The sequence below is a fragment of the Astatotilapia calliptera genome, chromosome 16 (assembly GCF_964374335.1).
Source record: "Astatotilapia calliptera chromosome 16, fAstCal68.1, whole genome shotgun sequence".
In the NCBI taxonomy this organism is placed as follows: domain Eukaryota; kingdom Metazoa; phylum Chordata; class Actinopteri; order Cichliformes; family Cichlidae; genus Astatotilapia; species Astatotilapia calliptera.
The window spans coordinates 11593232-11617099 of NC_137437.1; the positions used below are offsets into that span (position 1 = coordinate 11593232).

The following is a 23868-nucleotide window of genomic DNA, read 5'->3' on the forward strand; positions in this document are numbered from 1 at the left end:
GAAAAATCAAGGATTGGGTGCAGAAGTTTGAATTTATTTTGGGTTTGCATACAGGCTCACACTAATATTTCCTTTTCAAATTCCACCTCTCTTGATAGCTATTAACAATCTTCTAGCATAATTCCAGTCAAAGTTTCAACTTTCTACCTGTTAAGTTGAAGAATTTGGAGGCATTCCTTCTTCACCTTCAATATTCCATCTACTTTGTGTCATGTACTTATACATGGCACAAAACATGCTTCACTGTGGTCAGTGATACTGGTGATACTGGTGTTCCAGCAGTGTCGACTTCATTGCATCTTGGGGTTTTCTGGGTTGCCAGTTACTTTTCGTTTTTCGTCTTTTTCAAGACCTTGGCAAAGTGGCAACACATCCAAATGACATGTACGTACATGCAGCTGTTTGAAGTGATCATCATGGAATTGGCATTGTTTAGAAATTGCTCCAACTTGTGCAAATCGGCAGTTCAGCATCTTCACCATCAGAGTGTGAGCGTTAGATAGAAAGAAATTACACAAAAAAGTGCTTCTATGAATGCAAGTGTGACTGAGTGGATGAGATATGTTGTATAAAGTGTTCAAGTGAAGCAGTAAAGCAGTATATGAGAACCAGTCCATATACCAAGTTCCAGTGATTTTCCCATTGTTTTGTGTATTGATTAATCCAGTGAGTACTAGCAAACAAATCTCTTTTTTTTTGTTGGCAAAGAGAAACTACCAGTTTTAGTCACTCATAATCACTATTTAATTGGACTTGGCCTCGTGAAAATACAAGTCACTTCAGCCATTTATTAAAAGATTCAAGTGAGTGTGTTTATTTGAGCCTATATGCATACTTTTAAAGAAAACCCCAAATAAATTCTAACTTATGCACCCAAGTCATTAAAGATGTATGTTGTAAAATTATACCACCAAGAAAAAGAACCGTTCAAAGAAATCATTAAAATCCCCAAATTACTGTGATGAGCGTATGTAAGCTTTAGACCAGCGGTCCCCAACCCCCGGGCCTCGGACCGGTACCGGGCCGCGAGAGTTGAGGCTCAGGTGTGAAATGTATAGTTTCCAGGGTTTTTATCGGTTTTCAGCGTTATTTTGTTATCGTTTTTAGCGTTAACTCTGTTTTCCTGGGTCTTTTCACGTGTGTTATGAATAAATCTTCTTTTTTTCAGTACCGGTACTACAATGTAGCTTGCCATCACCAGTGTGTGAATGTGTGTGTGAATGTGTGTGTGAATGGGTGGATGACTGGATATGTAAAGCGCTTTGGGGTCCTTAGGGACTAGTAAAGCGCTATATAAATACAGGCCATTTACCATTTTATTTTGTTGTATTTATCCGCGACACCTTAAAGGCCGGTCCGTGAAAATATTGTCGGGCATAAACCGGTCCGTGGCGCAAAAAAGGTTGGGGACTGCTGCTTTAGACCACAGCTGTACCTGAACAACCACAGCCTGGAGCATCAGCTAGCAATAAACCAGCTTAGAGATGGCTACTTGCAACACTGTAAACATTAGATCCAGATTTCCACAACTCACATAAGCCGTTTTTTAGTTTTCTTTATTTAATGTCATCTTTTTTAACCTGAATATGCAGCAGTACTTCCTGTATAGACTTATCCTCATCTGGTTTTTTGGTGCTGTGAGCTACCTTAGCAGGCACAGTCAGTTAAATCACAGAAATCTATAGTAGACATATTATAGGACAGTGATTTCCAAACATGTACAGTGGAGCAAATCAGATCATTTAAATTAAACTCCTACAGGAAGGTCAGCTTAAAAGAAAAAAACGTATTATACTATATTATTAATATTGCATGCATTGCTGCATATGCTACTGCACAAACAGTAGCATATGCGGTCACCAGATGATGTATCATATTTAGGACGATATGCAAAACAAGATTTCTTTTTGTCCTGAATACCAGGACCTTATATGGCAGATGCATACACACACAAACAATCGAGATTTCAAACAGATGGGGATCTCCCACCATTTTCAAAGTATTGCAATAGCTGTGTTGCTCACTGTCACTCTGTTGTTACCATTTTATAGTGATGTGAGGCAACTCCCGCAGATGGAATATTCTGCATACTTGAGAAAAGACAGCAGTAAATGACACTGTCCTGTTTCAGATGACTACCATGTGTGCAACAATAAATTATAGTTTTTTTTCTTTTTCTCTGCTTCATAAACATTCTCACACATACTGTACGCACACACACACACACACACGCACACACACACATAGACAATATATTTTTGTCTCGGGAGACATTCCTGTCCAGCTCTTTGTTGTGTCTTTAATGAGTTTTACAGGCTCTGTCTGTGCTTCAGTTGTGTTTTTGAAGCATTCTTTAGCTTATTGCCACTGTAATAGTTCAGTGTCTGCTCCAAATAGGCAACCTCACATCCACTTTTGTTCTCAGACCACTGATTAGAGGGAGAGTCTTCTTTCATTCTTGTCTTGACCTTTGAGCTGCAGGACATTTAACTCTGACACAGTATTATAGTTTACACTGTGAGCCTCAGTGAAACTTTTGTCATGCTATCAACAAGAGTCAGCATGACATAGCATGTTAAGAATCTAAGTAATAGTATAGTGACAGGATTAGTCTTTCTGTATTTACCTAGTGTTTTACTTTGTTTAGCAGCATCGTTGTTGTTGCGTTTGGGTTCCTTTTGATGTTGACTTAATGTCTGGAGTTTGATTTTGAATTTGATAAAGGAGGGGTTTTTTGGTTCAACTGTTATAACACTATTAATAATCTAAGTTACACTCATTTTAGGCTACCTTTGAGCTTTCCAGTCTTTACGTTAAGCTAAGCTAATAGGCTGCTTGTTGTAGCTTTGCAAATAGACTAAAAATGACTGATAATCATCACTCTTATTTAGTTTCTAACCCTTAGTTAAGGAGGAATACTCATTTACAAGTATTAATCTCAGGCTACATGAAAGGCTAACTAGCTGCTAGTTAGTTAGCAGCTACCTAGCTGCTAGTTAGCCTCGCATAAAGACTGGAAACAGATGTAGGTTTGCCTTTGAGATAGCTGTTTGCAGCATATTTGTAATATATAATCTAGTTTTACACACATGAACAGGTGTATTTTATGTATGAACCTACTGCAGCCTGAGGCTTACCAAACTCATACTCTGCCCATTCATGCTCTCAAACTTTGATGGTTTGTCTGCGTCTTGGCTGACAAACAAATAATCATTTGCTGCGTAGTTATACTTTAGTTTGGGGGTTTTGGTCTTTGAGAGGACAGCAAACCTGTTAGCGTTAGCACAGTCACATTTATACAGTGTAGCATGTAGATATTCTGACAAGTGTCTTATACAATTACACCGTTCACTTTCAAGAATTTGTCTCAGTGTAAGAACGTGTGTCTTTTAAAACATGGAGAGAATAGGCGCATTACAGATGTAACAGCATGTCTTTGACTGACCGTGGGCTTGTGCTGCAGAGCTGTGGGAGTACCCGAGGGCCAGCAGAGCTGTCTCCACCAGCTGAGAGAAGAGTATATCCTTCCTGACCAGGACAAACTCTGCGTGCTCCTCTCGTCCCTCACATCCGTCTGTCTGGATCCCTCCATCTGACTGCTCCACCACACAGAAGACTGGAATCATCAGACCTGTTGTGGAGGACAATAAAAAGAAGAAGGAGAAAAGCAACAGGAAGATTTTTTAATGCCTGGCTTTAATTGTCTGCGATCACATGGCATTTCATCCCTCATAGATAGAAAACATGTGGATTATATTCACTGCGGGTTAAGCTTGTAATCAATTCATCCTTTTTCTTTCACACTGTTGAGTATTGCAACACCTGAAACTCTCAATATGCGGCAACCAGCTAGGAATGGAAAATGATATGCAATCTTACATAGACTCTAACAGTGTTGTTCCCTGCACGCTGCACGCTCACAGGCATTTCATCTAACGGACTATTAGATAAGTAGTCATAATAATGGTTCCCATAGCACGTATGCAAAACCAATATACAAAAGACTTAAGGGTGAAAGCAGCAGCTGCTTATCTTAGTTTATTAATAACATAAAAATAAAAATGTGACAACAGTGTCGCAACCAGAAAAAGTGGAAGAGCTGTGGCAAAAGATGATTAATATATGGTAAAAGAGAGGTGTAGGGTCACAGCTTCTTGAATTAACATGATAAGTCTTTCTCGAGTATGCAAATTTAAACCAGGTGAAAAACTCAAACCAGATTCTCTGGAAAATTCTACCACACACACACACACACACACACACACACACACACACACACACACACACACACACACACACACACACATTCCAAAGGCCATCACATCTATTTCCTGTACACTTATCATGCCCTTCACTAACAGTGTGGAAGCTTATCTTGTCTTATGAGAACTTTCTCTCTGCGCTCATCAAGTGAAGAAGTTCTTGTCCCTCATTAATACCACACACGCATACACAGACGCGCATGCATGCATTCATGAAAGCAAAATCCTTGACTTGGTTTTAATGCCATCAGCAGCAATGCTTTGAACCACATCGCTGCAATACATGTGCAAGTTTAAAGTTTTTATCACATCATATATACACATAGATAGATAGAGACAGTGACAGACTAACAGCATCTGCATGATTTTCATCTGTCACATTCTCTTCAGAACTGAGCTGGGGTTGTCTGTTGTCTAAAACCAACAATTCAACACTCACACCTACTTCACTGAGCAGCAGTTCATGCATGTGAAAGAGCTGAAGTTCAGTAGGCAAGATTTGGATTTTTCTCACTAAAGAAAAAGATCTGCTGAAGGAGAACTTGTTAGTTTTCTTCTGTAATACTGCCATGTTTCAATTTTAGTAGGTTAAAGGGGCTCTAAGGTGAGAAATGTTGTAATCTGAACTGGATTGCATTAAACCAAATGGATTTCATTTTTAAATAGCTTGGAGAAAAGGCTTAAAGACAGAAAAATATAAGCCTTACAGGTCTGAGTGACTTATGACAACATCTACAGCTTCTGACGATAACAGCTGATGTCTCTCTTACTCCACGGCTAATTGGTGGATGCCTTTTATTTTAAAATCCTGTAGTTCTCTTTTATTTTGTTTCCTCTCAAACTTTTTGTCTGACACCCCTGTAACACTGTCATCCAGGTCTTGATTATTCATGTGCTTCTTCCTCTTTCTTCATTATCTGCTTAAGGTAAGAATCCAATCCCAAAATTTCTTCCTCTCGGCTCTTTAGTGGAATATCAATCCGTCCTCTCCAATATCCGCCTTTTTCCTAAAAGGCTTTTGGTTTTGGGCCACCTGTCAACCAGCAATTAATTAAAGCCCTCTGAAGAAATGACGGACTGTGGCATTAGGCAGCGTCCCAGCACTAATAATGCTCAGCATGGCGTGTGTTTTACTGCATGAATACCACACAATAACACACACAGACACACGGAGGCATGCTTGTCTCCTTTTCCCGGCACACACACACATCCATACAAACACTTTAGGGTGCATGCAGCATTAGCTCCCCCTGCACCCCGATCCATCCCACCCGTTGTTTTAATCAGTCAATTTCTATATTTCTATTTCCTCCTCATTAATCACTCTGCTCCCAGTCCTCCAGGCTCTCATGGAGTGAATTACACACTGGAGCACCATGCCAATTCAAGTAAGTGAATTTCCCCCAACAGGGAAATATAACTGTCAACACAGAGCAGCTCCCTCCGACCAGCACTCCTCTCTCCCTCTCTCTCTGCCTCTATCTCGCTCTTTCCTCCGTCTCCACCTCAATCTGTCTTCTCTCATATGCAGTGTCCTGTGATTTGCCCGCCGACTGTATGATCTGGTTTGGACGATGTGATGTAGCCTCAAACCTCTAATCCCTCTAATATGTATAGGGATGAGTGAACAGGGATATTAAAATAAGATATGTGTATGCAAGCAGTGGAAGGGGGTGTGTGTATCTTGGCAGCTTTTCTTTGTTGTGAGTGTCGCAGCCTGGAAGTTGGTGGACATATGGTGTTTGTGTGTGTGTGGCCCCCTCCTCATGGCAGCAGTGGTTTGGAGGAGACACGTTGAGTTTCCTGTCTTTGAAAACAACCCATCATTACTGCAGTCCAACCAACCATCCATCCGTTCAGCTCAGAAAAGCCCGCCCCCTGTCTCCTTCCTTTTTTACACTTTATCATCCATTCTTGCTTCAACACTTTCTTTCTTCTTCTCTTCTTACTGTGGTCAAACCTGAGCTTCTTGTTGATTTGTTAGCTGCTCTTCCAAAAACCTCACGCAGATTCATCGCTACTAACTCACAGTTTGTAGCCAAGCACTGCTCAAAGCCACAGATATTTATGCTGGATCCTAGAGTTTTGCAGAAATATGCAGCATGACTTTTGATGCAAATTTGCATAAAGTCTAGCAAATTTTCACTTTTGCATTCTACATTACTAATTGCTCATTATTTATTTATATAAATAAAATAGAATTACACTTGAATTATATTATACATGGCAGAAAATAAGTAAAAGCAAATAAGGTCCACTATGTAGACCCTAAAATTAAACAGTGTTTCCATCTTTCCCTTTAGTGGTACTCAAAAAGTAATTCTCACAATTCTCATAACATGTATCATTTAAACATTAATACAGAGACTCTAAAAAAAGAAAATAATTCTCTGACCTGAATTTTCCCAGAGCGAGTAAGAGGGTACACATCGTGACCTAAATAACTAACGGTGTGGGGCGTCCCAAAGATGCAAAGATCAGGCTGATTGTTCTGAATGTTTTGTCTAGACTAAGCTCTGTAGTCCACGAGGAGCTGCTCTTTCACTTACTTATCTCTATGCTCCAGAGCAGCTTTGCAATCTGACAATTTTACATTTTCATTCAAGTACACCACCAAATCTCATCCAGCCTGTTTTCAACTAAATACCTTCATTTGATATCAAAGTGCACACTTCAAATAATATCTTGGTCATTAGAATTTTCAGTTAACATAAAACGAGTAATGAATAAAAGGAGTAAATTGAAATTCATGATGTGCAAATGTTTTAAAATCTCAACCAGACAAAGTGTGTAAAAGTGAGTTTAAGAGATTAAAAAAACTGCAAACACCCGGCAACATGAAACCCCAAAACACAGACGGGGAACTGCATCCCCTCGTGCAGCTGCACATTAACAAGAACCAACTTTGACAATGAATGCAGGGATCAATAAGCCACGGTGACTTGTATAAATCTTGTTTATATGGAGCAATCTCCTTTATTTGGTAAGCCTGTGTTATACCGTTCCCCCCAGACTTATACATTAACTGGACAGAAGCAGCTTGAGCATCTCCCCTCAGCACCGCCACATTACTACATGGCACACTGTGCCAAACTCCACTCATGGGCGGGATGTGGTTCACTGTAAAGCCAAAAGCTGCTTTTGGGGTTTGATTAACATAAGCGCTTTAAAACCTCTGACACCGTGATCACACAGCTTTCTCTGATATATATTTTTTTATAATCGAATGATCCACAAACTCAGGGATTTATGGATTTTAAATAATTGCAGTAATCAATAGCTTGATGATCATTTGTTTTCATTAAATAAAAGATGACAGCGTTTAACTTTGACAGTTTAATCCAAACTAATTAATGTATTTCTATGACTTCTATTTCTATATTTTGAAAAAGGAAAAGCCAATTTTGGGGGTAACGTGCTAATAATTTATGCATCAGTACAAGTTACTTTCTTTGTTGCCTGATTGCCAAGACTCTAGAAGTAGTGTTTGTTTTTTGAAAAATCTATCTTCTGATAGAAATTTGCTTTCTTTTATTCACGCCTCGTGATCAATATGAGCCTTACCTCCGAGGGGTCTCAGTGGGGCTCCGTTGTGGCGTATTCGTGGCCCAGTGGGACTCCCGTTGAGCTCCAACCGGCCTTTCTTCCCCGGTGGCGGGAGGCCGCTGAGATCTGGGCTGCCCCCCCTCTGCTCGGGACTGTCCTGGGTGATGGGACTCTCCCCTCCTCGCTCCATCCTCCTCCAGGCTCCCAGAGGATCTCCAGCCAGAGAGAATGAGTCTGCAAAAAAAAAGTTTTACAGTATGATTAGCAGAATTTCAAAAATAAGACATTGATATCTGTATTTTTCAGACGGGCAAAACGAGGAATTTGTTCTCCTGCAAGTTTGTGTATATACAAGTCAAAGCCTGATGTATCATGTTTCTTTGTGCCATAGAAATCCACTTTCCTGCTGCTGTAAACACACACTGCTACACTAAATCTATATTGATTTGTGGCTAACAAATGCACAATTTAGTGCTGTGTGAGTGTTAAATATTTGTCAACCATTTTCAAAGATTTATATCTTCAGTAATTAAAGGGCTTGGGACTGAGCGCTACGGGCAGGAAAACAAAGAAGTCAGGAAGCTCTAAGAGGCAGTTCACAGCACCTATTTATGTTGAATGTTATCTCAGGCTGTTGGGTGGCCTCCTGTGATGCACACAGCACCTCCTCTCCACCACCCGTTTGAACTCTTCATGGATTTTTATGCCACAACGTTATCTTTTGCTTACTATCTATCTCATAGATCCTTTTTTTATCCCGTTTGTTGTCATAGTTTCCCCGTGCTCCTCTTTCCCCTCACCCCTCACCTGATGGGGTGGCTGCCCCTCCCTGAACTTGGTTCTGCCGGAGGTCGGTTGCTCTTAAAGGAGAGTCCTCCCCGTGGCCTTTAGCTTACAGTATAAAGCTTTTATCAGCATAAATAAAACTCTAGCCAAGAGAACAGATGTCATTTTAAAGGTAAACTGTAAACTTTTTGTATTACACAATGAACTAATTAAATTTCCCATTCCATGTTGCAGTAAATAATGTAATAAATATATTCATAAATTATATTTAAAAGCAAACGAATAAACAAAGGAAAAGAGAGATGGGCAGATTGTATATCTGGGAGCTTCACACTACCCGTGCTATCACATGGTCAGTACCTCATAACATTGCTACCTTTAACATGTAGGCCTCCATGTGCTGATATACTGATGAGAGCGTGAGCCTCGTGGGCTTCCATCCCCTGATGAGCGCGTGTCAGCCAAAAGTCTAATATAGGATAATGCCATTAGCTCTGCTTCCAAGCCTGACAGGGGACACATGCCAAAGTATCAAAGAGCAGCCAGCTCACTCAGGCCAAATGGACTGCTTTTATTTACATAAGAGCCCTGGACAATATCAGCCGGCATGTGTGACCCTCAGTGAACACAGAGATTAGAAACTGTCAGTAGAAAAAGGCAAACGTGAGGCTTTTTTTTAATTTACTGCACTATTTTCCATACTGTAACTATGCTGTGGGCAGATTTGCAAGCCCAACAGAAACACAGGGTCTTTGGTTTTTGGACACTGGACAGAAATTCACCAGAACAAATGAGGGAGAATCCATGGTTATTGTTTGAATTTCTTAATATTTCTGCAGGCTTTACTGGCGCTGTTTTTATTGTGGTGGTGTCACTCACTCTTCTTCCTCCTCTTTCGTTCCGCCTCGTCTTTTCTCTACCTTCACTACCAAGCTTTCCTTCTTACACAACAACAGCTGAAAAGAAAACAAGCAACCACCACAAGAAGAAGAAGAAAAAGTAAACATACTGACAATCTGAGACGTTTTAAGAGCCTGGGCTAAATTTCAAAATGAATAATAAATTAAAAACATTAGCTTTGGAGTGATTAAAAAGTGTGGGTGGGAGGCACAGAGGCCAAAAATGTAAGCGGCAGAGTTTAATAAAAGTGGCTTAAAGGACAACAAAAAAAAGAAAGAGAAAGACAAGTTCAGAGAGTTACACAGAGTGGAAAGCAGTGGGTTTAAATACGAGTACAATGGTAGCTGTAATTCTCAGTGTGAGGCTTCCTGAGAAAAACAAGAGGCTTTGCAAATAAATCTAACCACTACCAGCGATGAAAAACAACTGAATATAACACAAGACTGAGATCAATTCAGTGGCTGCTGGCAGCTGCAGATGATAAGTGTTACTATACTTATCAAAATCATTAATGATGCAATTTTTTCCATTCACCCGTTTGATCGGTTTGCACCTACACGTCCTGAGTGGAAGTGCCGTCTGAATGGCAGGGGTTTGGTTTGATTCAAGTCACGTGCATCCGACGGGATTTTCATACTGTTTACTCCACCTTGCAGACCTCCAACAGCACAAGTAATTTGTCACATTTAGCACATTTATCTCTCCTATTTGGTCACAAAGTGCAACAAATAATGAAGTCAACTGTTTTATCTATTTATTTAGTTGCTGCAGTATCTGTGTCACTGATCATAGGTTAGGTTATAGGCAAATATTTTATCCTGAGTGGAAATGTATTTTGAATGGTGGGGGTCAAGAGTTTAGGGTTTGGGATTCTGTGATTGTTGATATTCTGAGAGACAAGCAACATTTCAGAAAGTAGAAAATGTGAAAACGTTACCTTTTAATCCAACTCTCATACATTAATTATCACATTAAGCTTGGCTTTAGGTAGAAAAGTATGTAGAAATTCTAGCCATAGGAGTGCACACCCACACCTTATAAGGATCGTGGGTGCTGGTCCTAACCGTGACCCAGAGGCTATCACAATATGTCATTTCTATTTTTTGGCTTTTTTTTCTCATTCATTCATTTATGAGGTGTGATTGTGCGTCTGACTTATTGTTTTGGAGCTAGGGCTTGTTGGTGTTTTTGTCTTTGACGTCAGAGGGTTCGAAGGATGAAACTATTTCATTTCACTTGTTCTGCCTCTCATTTACAAATAATCCTCCAAAGAGTCTGATTTCATCACCAACAGGTCCCATCCTGCTTAAGCTCCCCACACTGCTACTAGTGATCTCTATCGAGACCTGCACATGCCGACATCTCACCATCTCACCTAAGACTTACATGCAAGAACACACAATCTATGACCAGTTTCTTAATCTCTAAATGCATTCTGCCTCAATTATACTTCATTTGATGCAGGAGATAATGTTACTGAGCCATGCATTTTTTTCTTTCTTGTTAACCTTACTCACTCACTTGGTGGCGTGCCTGAGATAAGACACTCCCGTTAGGACGACAGCAGAATGTCTTTTAGGAATATAGCATTACACTGAGTTGTATTTCTGAGAGAGTTCAACTTTTCCACAACTCTGTTAGCCAAAAAATAACTAAATATTAGTCTTACTAACAGAGTGTAATGACTACAAGTCATTTAAATGATACATTTAGGGTCTGAGTCAATGTTATTGAAGACCAGAAACAAACTTTTCTCTCAATTCTTTAATCCAACTTTTTTTTTTTTTTGCACCGAATACTCAGTTTTGCCTTCTACCAAAATACAGATTTAGGGTGGGGTTGGTGGAGTTGTCTTCCATCAACTCAGCACTAAGTAGTTTTGAAAGGCTTGATATAGTGTTTCAGCAATTCAGCCCTTCAAGCCCTCCTTTGTCATCATTTCATAATGCACTGAGTGTTTTAAACAGATGACAGATACATGCCAGTTTAGCCCTCACACTTATGCTCTGGTCCCAGATCCAGATGTTTCTGTAATAAGTGCATCGTGTGGTTCGACATTGTCCTGCTGAGATAAGCAAGACCAGGAGTTTCAATCTTATGAGATCTAAGTCATCGAGGGGCTCTAACCCTTTTGCCCTTTTGCATTCTGCAGAAGAGTTTTTGGAAAAGTGTGAATAGATTTTGATATGTCTCAGTTAGACTGATCACTTTCTTTGTTGCGTGCTTGCCAAAACCCAAGATAAGAAAAAAATCAATATTCTCGTTGTCAACAGTTTGAGGGTTAAATGCAGAACTGTTACACAATGACAGTGACACTGTAAGCACCTTTTAAAACAATATATATATATATATATGTTTGTATGCTCCTATATTATAGTAGCTGCTATGAGTTTGAATAATTCGGTTTATTCATTTCTTTTAGGATAAAAAAAATCTAACTTGCAAATTTATGACAGCTGCAGCTCATATCAGCAGTAAAGCTTTGTGCAGGGTAATCTACTTTATAATATATGTAGAGCAAATGTGCAATTATATTTAGGTATTTAGATTTTAATTGAGGCATCGTGCAGAAAGACTGCAGATGATATGCTGGGTGTATCCTAGGTAAAGCTCCACTGTGTGAAAACACTCCATACTTGCTTAATTTAATAGTATTTCAATCTAAATGTACTCAAAGCACCAAACTGGAGCAGACAGCGATGTTCATCATTAACACACTGTTCCCTCAGTTTTTATTTCAGCTGTCTTCCTTGTAAAAACCCTAAAACTGTGTCAAGTGGTGAAAATAACTTGGGTGTGTGCGTGCGTGTGTGTGTGTGTGTGTGTGTGTGTGTGTGTGTGTGTGTGTGTGTGTGTGTGTGTGTGTTTGTGTCACTGTATCACGTAAACATCCTGCAACAGACTGATAAATGCTAATCTATTTTATGCAATTATTACAGGCTAGTTTCACAATAGCCTTTTATTCTGAAGAATGTCTTTAAGTGAGTGTCTTTACAATGCATCACATGTTAATGGCTTAGACTGTCATTAAAATCATGGATTTAGCCTTCAGAAAGTCAGATCGTTATCATCCGCATCCTAAATTCATCTGCGGTGCATTGTGTGATAAGGTGTGTGATAGTTAAAGCAGTTAATAAAGAGGCGATAAGATGGGCTGTTACATCTTTCTGCTATGGAGACAAGGATCAAATGTAATGTCTTTTTGATAAGGAGAGGGTCATGACACATTTACCAATTTACTGCTTCTCTGGCCAACTGTCAGAGCTCTTGGAAAACTGTAAAATGACTTGTTTTTATAACAGCTGATTTTATTTTAGCAGACGTAAGTATTTCTCCTTCTTTTTTTAATCTCACCCTTTAATGCGTGCTCTGAGAGTGTCAGAAAGAGTTCTGTTTGTCCCGCGTAATCTTTGATAGTGGGACAACCTCATGTTTTGATGATAAGCCACTATCAAATTCCACATTATTACTCTGTTCTAGACATAACAAATACATACTGGAGGCCAAGGACGAGATTGCAGAGCAAAAATGAGGACACACCCAGAGAAATAGAAGAGTAGGACACGACAACAAACACACCTATAAACAATGTGTCCAGCTCAAAGACGTAAACACACACAAACAGAGGCTAACGTGTAATTCAAAGCCAGCCTAAACTCTGCAAATCAAGACAGATGACAAACACTGACTGGTAGTCCCGTCCATGTGAAACACACACCGAAGGGTGGCTGGGGTAAGCCGGGAGCCTCTGGTCACCGTTTAATTCTACTTTTTAAAGATGATCGCTGCATCATGTGGGTTTTTATTTTTGTCTCACCTGGATTGTAAGGCTTGTTTAAAAGTGTGGACGCGTGCTCAAAATGTCAGAGCAACGAATGTTTAGAAGATGGACCAAAAGAAGGAACCTCCTGCCTCCCACCTTCACACACACACACACACACACACACACACACACACACACACACACACACACACACACACACACAGTTAATCCCATTGTGATAAGTGTTACAGGAAACAGGGCAGTAAACACCACAGCCCCAGCACTCACTCACTCACTCACACATACACACACACACGCACACGTTGAGATTTTAAACAAAGGCAAAAAGTTGTTAAAAAGTTACAGAGTGAGCCAAGCAGCGGGATAAGCTGCTCAGTCCTCCGTACGCGTATGAAAGCATTAGCAGGAAATCCTCCTGACCTCTAAGACTGCCGTCGTAGAGACGCTTATAGAAGAGAAGCCAAACTTACACAGACTTGCGAGTCTCTCCTGTAACTGCCTGTCCGATATCTCTCTTTACCGTTATGATATGTGTCTGCTAATGAAGGTTTCTGCCTTCAACATGCAAAACCAGCCAGAGAGAGAGAGAGAGCAAGAGGGAGGAAGAGAAAAAGTGACCTATGAGGGCATTATTAGCAATGATAACAGGGGAGAAAGAGAGAGGCGTCACCTATAGGGAAATATCCACAGATACGGCTGTTCTTCCCGTTTGACATCCAGTTTTATAGCAGGGCTATCAAGCTATTGGTTAATGCTTGGCTCTGCAGCACAGATAAAAGAAGGCAAGCAGGCAGGAGGAGGAGGAGGAGTAGGAAGAGGAGGGGGCAAAATTAAAAGCCCTGTCGTCAAAGATGTTCAGAATGTACACACACGTATATGCAGGGAGGCATGAACACGGCATGTGACGCAAAGACTGCCTGAACATTACCCACAGAGAGAAGCGAGCCACTCCCCCCAAAAAGCTAGTTTGGTTCGGTTCAAGTGGATTGATGTGGATCTGATCCTGTGGATCCACCGACTCTGATTTTAAACGTCTGAACTGTTTGACTTCATGGTGTTACTTTTGTCCTGTCTCCCTCGCCCTCAGCCTGTCTCGGCAGATGGCCGCCCCTCCCTGAGTCTGGTTTTCTTTCTAATGTTGTAGGGTCTTTACCTTACAATAGAAAGTGCCTTGAAGTGACATATTGTAGTCAAAGTTGTGTTTCCTTAAAGAACTTCTGAGATTCTGATTTGAGTAAAGTAACATTGTTCCAACACAGAGGTACACCGGCCGAGGTTGCTGCTAATGTGACAGCTAATCTATGACGACCTTACCCTAACCCTAATCCGAGGCCCTCAGAGTGTCTTTTATGTTTTAAATTGTTAGAGAAAAAGTTTTCCCTTTCCCCAAAATATAGGGTTACTTATCTTTCTGATACTCTCGAGTCCTTAGTCACACTTTGAGGCAACTGTTGTTGTGGATTGTTGCTATAAAAAATAAAACTGAGCTGAATTAGTTCACGCCTTTAAAAAAAAATGAAATAAATCAATGACTAGAATTGTTGCCAATTTATTCAAAGTATTTATTTATTTATCGTTGATCAATGAACAGATCATTTTAGCTCAAGTTATCAGCTTACATTCTGAATGTCTGTGGAATTAATGAAACTACAGGGATGCAGTGAATCTGGGATTGTAACCCGGCACTGACACTAAATAGAACACATCTTTCACGTCATTTCTTCCCCCTCTTTGTTTGAAGGAAATTGAAAAATCTTTCATTTAAAAAGTAACCAAACTGTATTAAAGTCTTCTGGCTCTTTGTTACACAGTTTTAAAAATAATTTAGTGAGCTCAAAATTTATGCAACACAGCAGATAAATATCAGCCAGTGATGGTGGGAAATGTCGATGTCAATATCAATCAGTTAGACCAGTATCCCAGCTGAAACTACCAACAGACAGTGCTGCAGAAATGTATTCAGATCCATGTGGCCAGATATTTATTTATTAATCAATCTGGTTCCTGGATGTCTGCAGAAATAATTAAATTAGAGCTAGACCTATTGTGAAGCATGGATTATAAATACCCATAGAGACTTTTTATTTACCTATTACTTATTTTTTGTGGTTTGTTATTTTCTACTTTGCTCCCTGGAGACAAAAGAAAATGTTCATGTTGAAAAAGTAACAGAATTTTTTTGTAGATTTTCAGCTCTTTATTAAAGAGTTTTGGATTATTTGGCCGAAATAAAAGTTGATGTAACACAACAGCTAAATATCGACTACAGATATCAGTAAATATTATCTTATTTATCAGTAAACATGGCTAGTGTTTTCTTCACTGATGTATCAGTGCATCCCTAAATGACGGCACCGGCATTAGGAAGTCAATCTGTTAATTTTGCATCACTTTTACTGACACTAATAATTAATACGTGAGACAATGCAAAGGAATAAAAAATACACTGAGGGGGAAGTTAAAAAAGTGTCACTTTCTAAATGTGTTTTTGAAAGTCTGAAAGCAACATGAGGAACTACATGAACATTTTTATGTGGCTGATTATGAGGAATGATTGCTGTTCGGGAAGGTTACATTAGTGCGGAATTTGCTGTTTATGGCCATCAGATGTGTTACTGTGATGTGGAGAGCATTGGTGTGAGGGGGGAGGCGGGCGGGACGGACCTTTAAGAGAAACACAACTATTTTGAAGCTCTGAGGTGGTTCCACGCACTCAGACACACGCAAACTCACATCCGCGCAGACGGAGTGAAGAAAGCAAGCAGAGTGAGGGGGCGAGACGATGGCCCTTCTGGCAAACATTTTTGGCTCTCTCGTAAACATCTCATTCGATAACGCGAGGATGAAGAGCGAGCATTTACTGCCTCGCCCTTCCATTTGGGAGGATGCGCACGCTCTTCCGCGTAAAGACAGACGCGGAGCCACACAAACCACAGCCAGCGTGCTACACAGACTCTGCTTTAACACATCCAGGGACCACACACTGACTCAGAGCACAGCCACTCACAGCGGGGACGAATGCGGTGCACGAGACGCAAACACATGCGCGTGCTCATCCAAAACGACGATGCTGGACACAACCAGGTTCTTGTAACAGTGAGGAGGTGTAGATTCAAACTGCACTACATCATAAAAAAAAGTTACTGTTACTTTGCCCGCAGAGGAGAGAAGTAGCTGGAGGGAAATGGTAAAATTTTACTGTGACATCCACACACACACTGATGCCAAACCATTCACCACAGCTCACGCAGGCCTCACCAGAATGAGAATAACTGTAGGTATTACTTTAGGGGGTGGGGGGTTCCTCAGGCTTTAAGAGCTTCATTTATGATCACCAGGTCAGTGAGACCATTATGAAACAGGCTGAATGGGAGATATAACAGTGTATATGTGAGCGCACAGAGCAGCAGTGACGCCCATAGCATCATCATCAGCGCCCACACACATTTTCTAATCTAATCTACGGTTCAATAGCACACCTATAATATATGTGAACAGATAGTCGGGTTCATGGAGAAAGAGAGTCCCTGAAATATTTCCAGTGGACCATTTAAGGGTAGATGAAACCTCAGTTTCTTGTAGCTGGATAACTCCTGAAAGCCCAAAGTATATCCAGATATTAAAGTTAAGAGAAATAAAGACTTCTCAATAAATGAAAGAATGGCTATTTTTAGGTGTTCGGGCCAAGCTTTAAAAAGCATCACCATCAGGTTTTTATTTTTATTTTTTAAATATACAAAAACAGAGTTAGAGTTCCACACTATCTCCTCCTCTCTCTTCAACTTTTTGAACCTGTGAGTAAACTCTGAGCAGACAGGCAGCCCCAGAAAGCGGCCATCACTGCAGCCGAAACGAATTCATTTTTCCTCGCGGTTGGCTAAAATATATAAATAAATATATAAAATCCTGCATTCCCCCCCCCCCCTTTCCCCCTTTCACATACACATATTTTAAAGGAGCTCTGCTGTCTTGAGAGAATGAGAAAAGGTGGACACTGAGGTGCAGCTTGCGCGCACCTTGCTGTCGGCAGTTTTCGTTATTTCATAATTAGAAACTGCAACTCATAAAATGTAAATATTCTAAATATTAATATTAATATTAGCTAGCTTGACCAACCAAAACAACAAAATAAGAAAACGTAGATCACACACACACACACACACACACACACTCACCCCTGTGTGTGTGTGTGTGTGTGTGTGTGTGTGTGTGTGTGTGTGTGTGTGTGTGTGTGTGTGTGTGTGTGTGTGTGTGTGTGTGTGTGTGTGTGTGTACATATATATATTAAAAAAGAAAACCTGACGTGTGTGCGAAGGGAAGCTGGCACTTCACGCGAGTCAAACTCCATGAGAAAAACACTCTAAACACGAGCGCTGCTTTGGATTCTTGGTGGTTTGGAGACGAAGAAGGAACTGAGTCAGCCTGCAGTTTCTTAAAGGTCAGAGAGGACGGACAGACTCCAGCATGAGGAACCTCGGCTTTTACGCACAGAGCCGAAATAAAAGGAATCACTTTAAAATCAAGCGAGGGGAAAGGGGGACAGAGCACTGCCTTTCTTTTAGATATGAACTTTGCTTTATTAACAACACATACACAACACTGTTAACTGTGACGTGGAAACAGAAGAAGTGTGGCTTTGTCTTGGGGGGGGAAAGCTTTTTAAAAAGCGTTTGTGTTTAGCAGGACAAACTATTGCTCCTGACATGACGGTCTGCAGAGGGACTGTTTCTCATTTGGAGCCAAACGCATTTGGCTCTGGTTTCTTCTGATTACGCGCAGCAGACATGGAGGCCTTTTACTCCCAAACCTCTTCCTATATCTGAATACTTGAATCTGAATCCCCCCCAATATTTTACAGACCTCTAAAGCAGCAGGTAACTTTTAGATTCTGAGTGTGCGATGTGTCGCAGAGGTTAGAAGGCCCCTGTAGCAGCAGGAAACACTTGGACGCTGTCGTACACCTCTCTGCTCCCCTCGCTATGTTTTATTCATCACTCGTCCCGTTTTCTGGTGAATATGTGTCTCTCTGCAAACGAAACAGTGTAAAACTAACGAGGGGTGGTGGTAAGGGGTTATTTAAGCTCAGCACGTGTTAATTTGTAACACCTCTCAAAGTAATTCGTCATGAATTATATTTTTTAGAGGTTAAAAAGTTACAAAGTGAAGAAATCCTGTGACGCATTCTATTTTCCTTCTCTCTAGTTTACTGAAAATATAACTTCATTTTTTGTCTGTGTATTTTAAACCTGCGCGCACACACACACACACACACACACACACACACACACACACACACACACACACACACACACACACACACACACACAGGGGTGAGTTATCCTGATCCTTTACTTTAAAAATAAAATTAAACATTGCGTTATTTTCACGCTGTTTGTGTTTTTATCAAAGCGCCAATTAATTAATTAATAAAGGGAAGATGTGAGCTAAAGGCAAACATTTTTTTTTAATATCTAAATATGTTTGAAGAATAGCTCGTTCAAAAATGAAAATATAAAATAATAGTACGTAATTTTATAGACATATATAATATTTCTCTATGGATAATATTTCAAACACTTCTTATGAAAGTGACCTCCCGTCAAACACGAAGACTAATTAGGAGAAATAACCCGTATGTAATTAGAAAGCAGAGCGTTTTTCTACATTAAGGAAATTATAGGAAGCCGTGAGCTGTAATTTTCGACACTTTTTGAGGCAGAAATATGATTTTCACTCTCTAATTTTATTTACTTATTATACTTACTTCTACTTAATTACTACTATAAATACTGTTAAAGATAACGTAATGCCAATAGCCTTGAGTATGCAATAATTAGTACATTATTAGTCCTTAAATGGAATGATTACAAGTAAAACTTTTACTAATTATCATAGCTATTTTTATTATGTTATTATGAATCACTCACTTTTCGCAAGGAAGCATAAAATCAAAGTCCCTGGAGTTTCCTGTCGGCTGGTTGGATTGTGTAGCATTTGTTTGGACTTTGCAGAGAAATCTCTACATGATCTTACAGTCTTCAGTACAGACTTGCTGCTGACAGTCCGTGTGTGTGTGTGTGTGTGTGTGTGTGTGTGTGTGTGTGTGTGTGTGTGTGTGTGTGTGTGTGTGTGTGTGTGTGTGTGTGTGTGTACTCACTGTTTACGACGTGTCTGTAGCGCTGCTGCCCGCTGAGGAGGCTTTGTCCATTGATCAGGAGTATTGAATCCAGGGCTGGGCTTTGATTCGACTCCTGGGTCACGCGGGTCCTGTGCTGCTGGGTCTGGAGTCGAGACCGCGCAGGAGATCCACAGAGAAGAAAAGTTGATTTATTGGTAGTGAAGGCTGAAGGGTTTGAGTGTGTGTGTGTGTGTGTGTGTGTGTGTGTGTGTGTGGATAGCGCCCAAAGCAGCGGAGCGAGCGGAGATGAGAAGGAAAGAAAAGGGAGAGTTTGTGGACAGCAGCGCACACACGTAAATGTGTTCGGCTCTTTTTGTAAATCTTCGTCCCCTCTTTAAAGCGTCTGCCCGCCTTTTAGCTCAAAAGGCGTCTCTGTGGCACAAGTGTGCTCTCCTCTAAACTCATGGCATCATCCTCGGAAGAGAGAGAGAGAAAATGTTCACAAACAGCGCGACGCACCGCGAAAAAAACGCTATACAGTCCGGGCAAAGAAAAGCAATCTGACCGAAAAGCAAGAAAAGAAAACAACCAGCGAAGTTCGAGTTGCGGTGTCACAGCGGGGTTTAACAACGCAGAGGACCGGTTTCTAATCAGTGTATGTCACTTTCAATCTTTCCTGTGCCAACGGGCGCGCTGACTTGTAAGAGGGAGGAGAGAAGGGAGGAGAGACAAAAGCGGAGGGAAGCAAGGGAGGGTGGAGAGGGGGCGTCAAAAGCGGCTAATCTAACCCATGAACGCGTTTTGTGGGCCGGATCTCTCTCACAGGACATACAGCTCTTCTTCTTCTTCTTCCTCCTTCATATTTGAAGTATTTGGAGATTCAGATGAAGGGAAGGGGGTGGGGTTGTTCGGACTTTATGATCTCTCCTTGCAAAGAGGAGCAGCTGAGTTTTCCTGACTCATATCTCCCTCAGATCTCTGTGCCATAACAAGCGCACACCTATCAGAGCGACCTTGACGCGTGCGCTCTGCTGTCACCTTTTCTTCGATTAGAATGATTGTGCCTCACGCAGCAGTAACTTATCGCGCTGCTATCAGCGCCGCAGCTTTCCTCTAATACCCTCAGGCATGTCAGTATCATCCGAGCTGAAGTCCATGTGCTGATACATGTTAATAAGTAGCCTAATAATAAGTCAAGGATGAGCTCTCTCCCTCTCTCTCTGTTCTTATTAGATGGCTCAATAGAACAGCAGTGGGCAGTGCTGTGGGATCCCTGTTAATGATAAACCTGCGACTTGACAGACAGATGCCACTGCGCCCTGTCTAATAGATAAGGGAGCCAGCTAGGGTCAAATGGCCTAAAGGCTTTTTTTTTAACCCTTGTTTTGAAAATATCGTTGTCACGAAGTCACGCAAGACAGAAAAAATGTGGAACAAATGTAGGTGAGAATGAGATTTGTTTTTTGTTTGTTTTAGCTGTGCTGAAGTTCTGCGTGAAAACCTTCAAGATTGTATTTCTGATGTTTATATTAATGCTGTTTTTGAACTATTTTAAAGGCACTACTGTTTCTGCTCTCCGCGTCCTATCCGGCCTGCGTGCGCGCACATTTGCATGCAGCCTCACTGTAAACTGCAAACATGTCGAGGCTCTCGCGCACATTGTTGCAAGCCCATTCGAACTGAGAGAAATGAAGCCATCGGTTTACAACATCTGCAACAGGAACGCACTGCTGGCTGCAGCTTTTTCATGGAGCAAGTAACCGTGCGGCACCGGTGAGGAGAAGAAGTGGGTGAGGAGAAGGGGAGGCGGGGTCACGCATTTACTGCTCTCTCTCACTCTCGGCCTATGGGTTCAGTACTGGGGGAGGCAGCGGGGTCCAACAACAACACGAAAAAAACAGACATAAAGTGTGCGCAAGCAGTACGCCTGCCTGCTGGGGAAAGGAGACGGCACGGGCCTGCATACTGGAGATCTGTTAGTAACAGGTAAAAAGTGGCGCGTGACCACAGATTTATAGCGAAGATCAATCGTGGAAAAGACACTAAACCCCGCAGGGCTTCATTAAGAGAGAGACGCCGGTTGGTTCTTCCCCACTCTCCATCAAGAGGGCGATTATCTTTAACACTCTCCCAAAAACCATAAAACAACAACAGACACATCCTTTCACTCACCTTTCCTCCGAGACCTCGACGGGAACGTGAAGACACCTGGCAGCACCGCCAGCTCCCGCCGACGCGCAGCGAGAATTAAGCGGGACCAGAGAAGCGAAGCGAGAATTAAGTGGCAGAGAGCCAGTCCGCTTCTCGGCGCTCATTCGTCAATAATATTAAATATGATAATGACGGTGATGTCTGCGCTCGCGATGGGGGGGGAGTAGCCGGCAACAGCGTGGGACTGCAAGAAATGCAGGCCTCTTAGAGGCGATATGACAAAACGTGTGTGCATAAAAGCGAGAGTGATAAGAGCTTATTGAACATTTCATGAAATGTCAGACGGTTGTTGAAAACGAGCACATTTGTTGGTTTATACTGGGTGTGCTGGATTCTCGCAGAGCTCGTTAGACGTTCAAAACAGGAGCGTTAAAGTCCGTTTAAAGCTTTGTTTCTTACCAGACATGCAGGCTGCTGGATGCAGAGTGAGCGCGGTTTTGGATAATAACGCGCTCCAAACTTTCCCCTCAATACCAAAAAAAACGCATGCGCCCTGAGCTATTATCTTTATTTATGTCAGAATGTTATTTTGAAATTAATTAAAGTCTTGGATACACGACGAACTTCGTCTGAATTTCTCTTCGTTTTTCGATTTTTATTCCCCTTTGTCAGCTATTTTTTGTTTTTGTTTTTTTAATCGCTGATGTGAGCAGTGTCGTGTTCGCAGTTTTTTAAAAATCCATCCTTTGAACCAGGCTGTTCAAAGGAAAGTTGCATAAAACAAAATATAATGTGTAATCACTGCAGATGTGGAACAAGGATCACCAGAATAGAGTCAGAGTTCTCCGCGTATCTAAATATTTAAAGTACTTCGTTTGGCTCAAGAAAAAAACAAAACAGATATAATGGGTCCTTATTGTGTAGTTAAATTCCGAGTTTTTTTCCGCAGTTAAACGGGGCCCGAGCGTGTTGTGTTTACCCAAAGAACTGTCCCGTTAATAAGCCGCATCATGTGGCTTTCACCTCCTCATGCGAAGACACCGGGCTGGAGCAGGCGCTCTGAATTATTAAAGGCCGTGGGGACAGAGACTCTCCGCTGCACCACTCACTCAGATTCTTCCCTCTATCTGTTTTCCACTTCTCGGGGAACTGGGAATCTAGGAACGAAGCCAAACAAGCGCAAAAAATAAAATAAAAAAATACGTGGAATAGTATGAAAAATTGATCCCTGAAATATTCCTGATGGAAACGAATTCAAGGGACTGGAGTGAATAATTGATTCCGCAGATCGAAAAGCTCAAGAAGAACGCGAGTGATTAGAGACTAATGTGCTGCAGGTATCATTACTGAGCGAGAGCGCATCTGTCGGGCAGGTAAAGGCCCCGAGGATCCCCACACCCACCCCAAAATAAATAAATAAATATATGCATTTTCCTTGTTTCACATCTAGGGAGCAGCGCAATTTATAGAAAGTGATCTTGTGATTTTAAACAGAGCAGACCTCCGGCACAAAACTAATTTCAAATTCAAGAAGTCAGCGGAATCATTTGGAGAAGAATGCGTCTGGCTTGGATCAGGCGAAAATGACGCATTAATAAATAAGCGCGGTTTGTTTCAGCCTCGAGTTTACACAGTGGAAGCTTATAGGCGCAGGAGCATGTCCGCTGTGGGGACAGTGGGGTTAGCAAGGGCCTTGCACCAGAGCGTCATTAATCTCACAGTGTCCGGTGCCACCTGATGAGCGCGCACAAAGAGCCGCTGATGGAATGTATCGGCGGACATTTACTCACATTACTGCGGCTTTATACTCCCACTCATCTATATTTGGATTCTAATGTTTTACTGTGTACTTAATATCATTTATTATTTTTATAGCTTTATTCACAGATTATGTTTACACATTTCAAAGAGTAAATATGCTAATATGTGTAATACATGTAGAGATGAAGCTGCCAACAACTATATAAAAACTTCTATACATTGATGAATCAATATTCATGATGAAATAATACACATATGATTTAATGAGTACTTCTACTTTAGGTACTTGCAGTATATTTATATATTTGAAGCCTGTAGCGTTCCATTATTATGGAGCTTAAGCAGGATGATGGTTTTGCTTGAGAAAATTGTTCAATCAAAATTGAACAATCACTTTGTAAAACAAATACTCAATATAAAGCCCACTGCCTTCCAGTTCTTGGCATTGTATTTATTCCTTATCAAATGTTTTGTTATTGGCCCCCACCCGTGTCACCCCATTTCAAAATATTCTGGAAACGCCCCTGCGCAACCAAATACAAAGCCGTTTCTTGCCCTTA

General features: G+C 41.1%; 1 protein-coding gene across 4 annotated transcripts in view; it reads right to left on the reverse strand.

The window, feature by feature from the left end:
- satb2 (SATB homeobox 2) overlaps positions 1 to 20105 on the reverse strand; it is a 49863-nt gene extending 29758 nt beyond the window's left edge. For 3 of the 4 annotated variants that reach the window (XM_080290451.1, XM_026145442.2, XM_026145443.2), the window contains exons 1-3: positions 19436 to 20099; positions 7827 to 8042; positions 3446 to 3631 (exon numbers count right to left, since the gene is read on the reverse strand). In XM_080290451.1, the coding sequence (XP_080146577.1) occupies positions 3446 to 3631; positions 7827 to 7998 (358 nt within the window). In that variant the 5' untranslated portion in view covers positions 7999 to 8042; positions 19436 to 20099. Of the gene's footprint in view, positions 1 to 3445; positions 3632 to 7826; positions 8043 to 19435 lie in introns of all 4 variants that reach the window. The other variant, XM_080290452.1, reaches the window with a different exon arrangement.
- Between the last annotated feature and the right edge of the window lie 3763 nt (positions 20106 to 23868).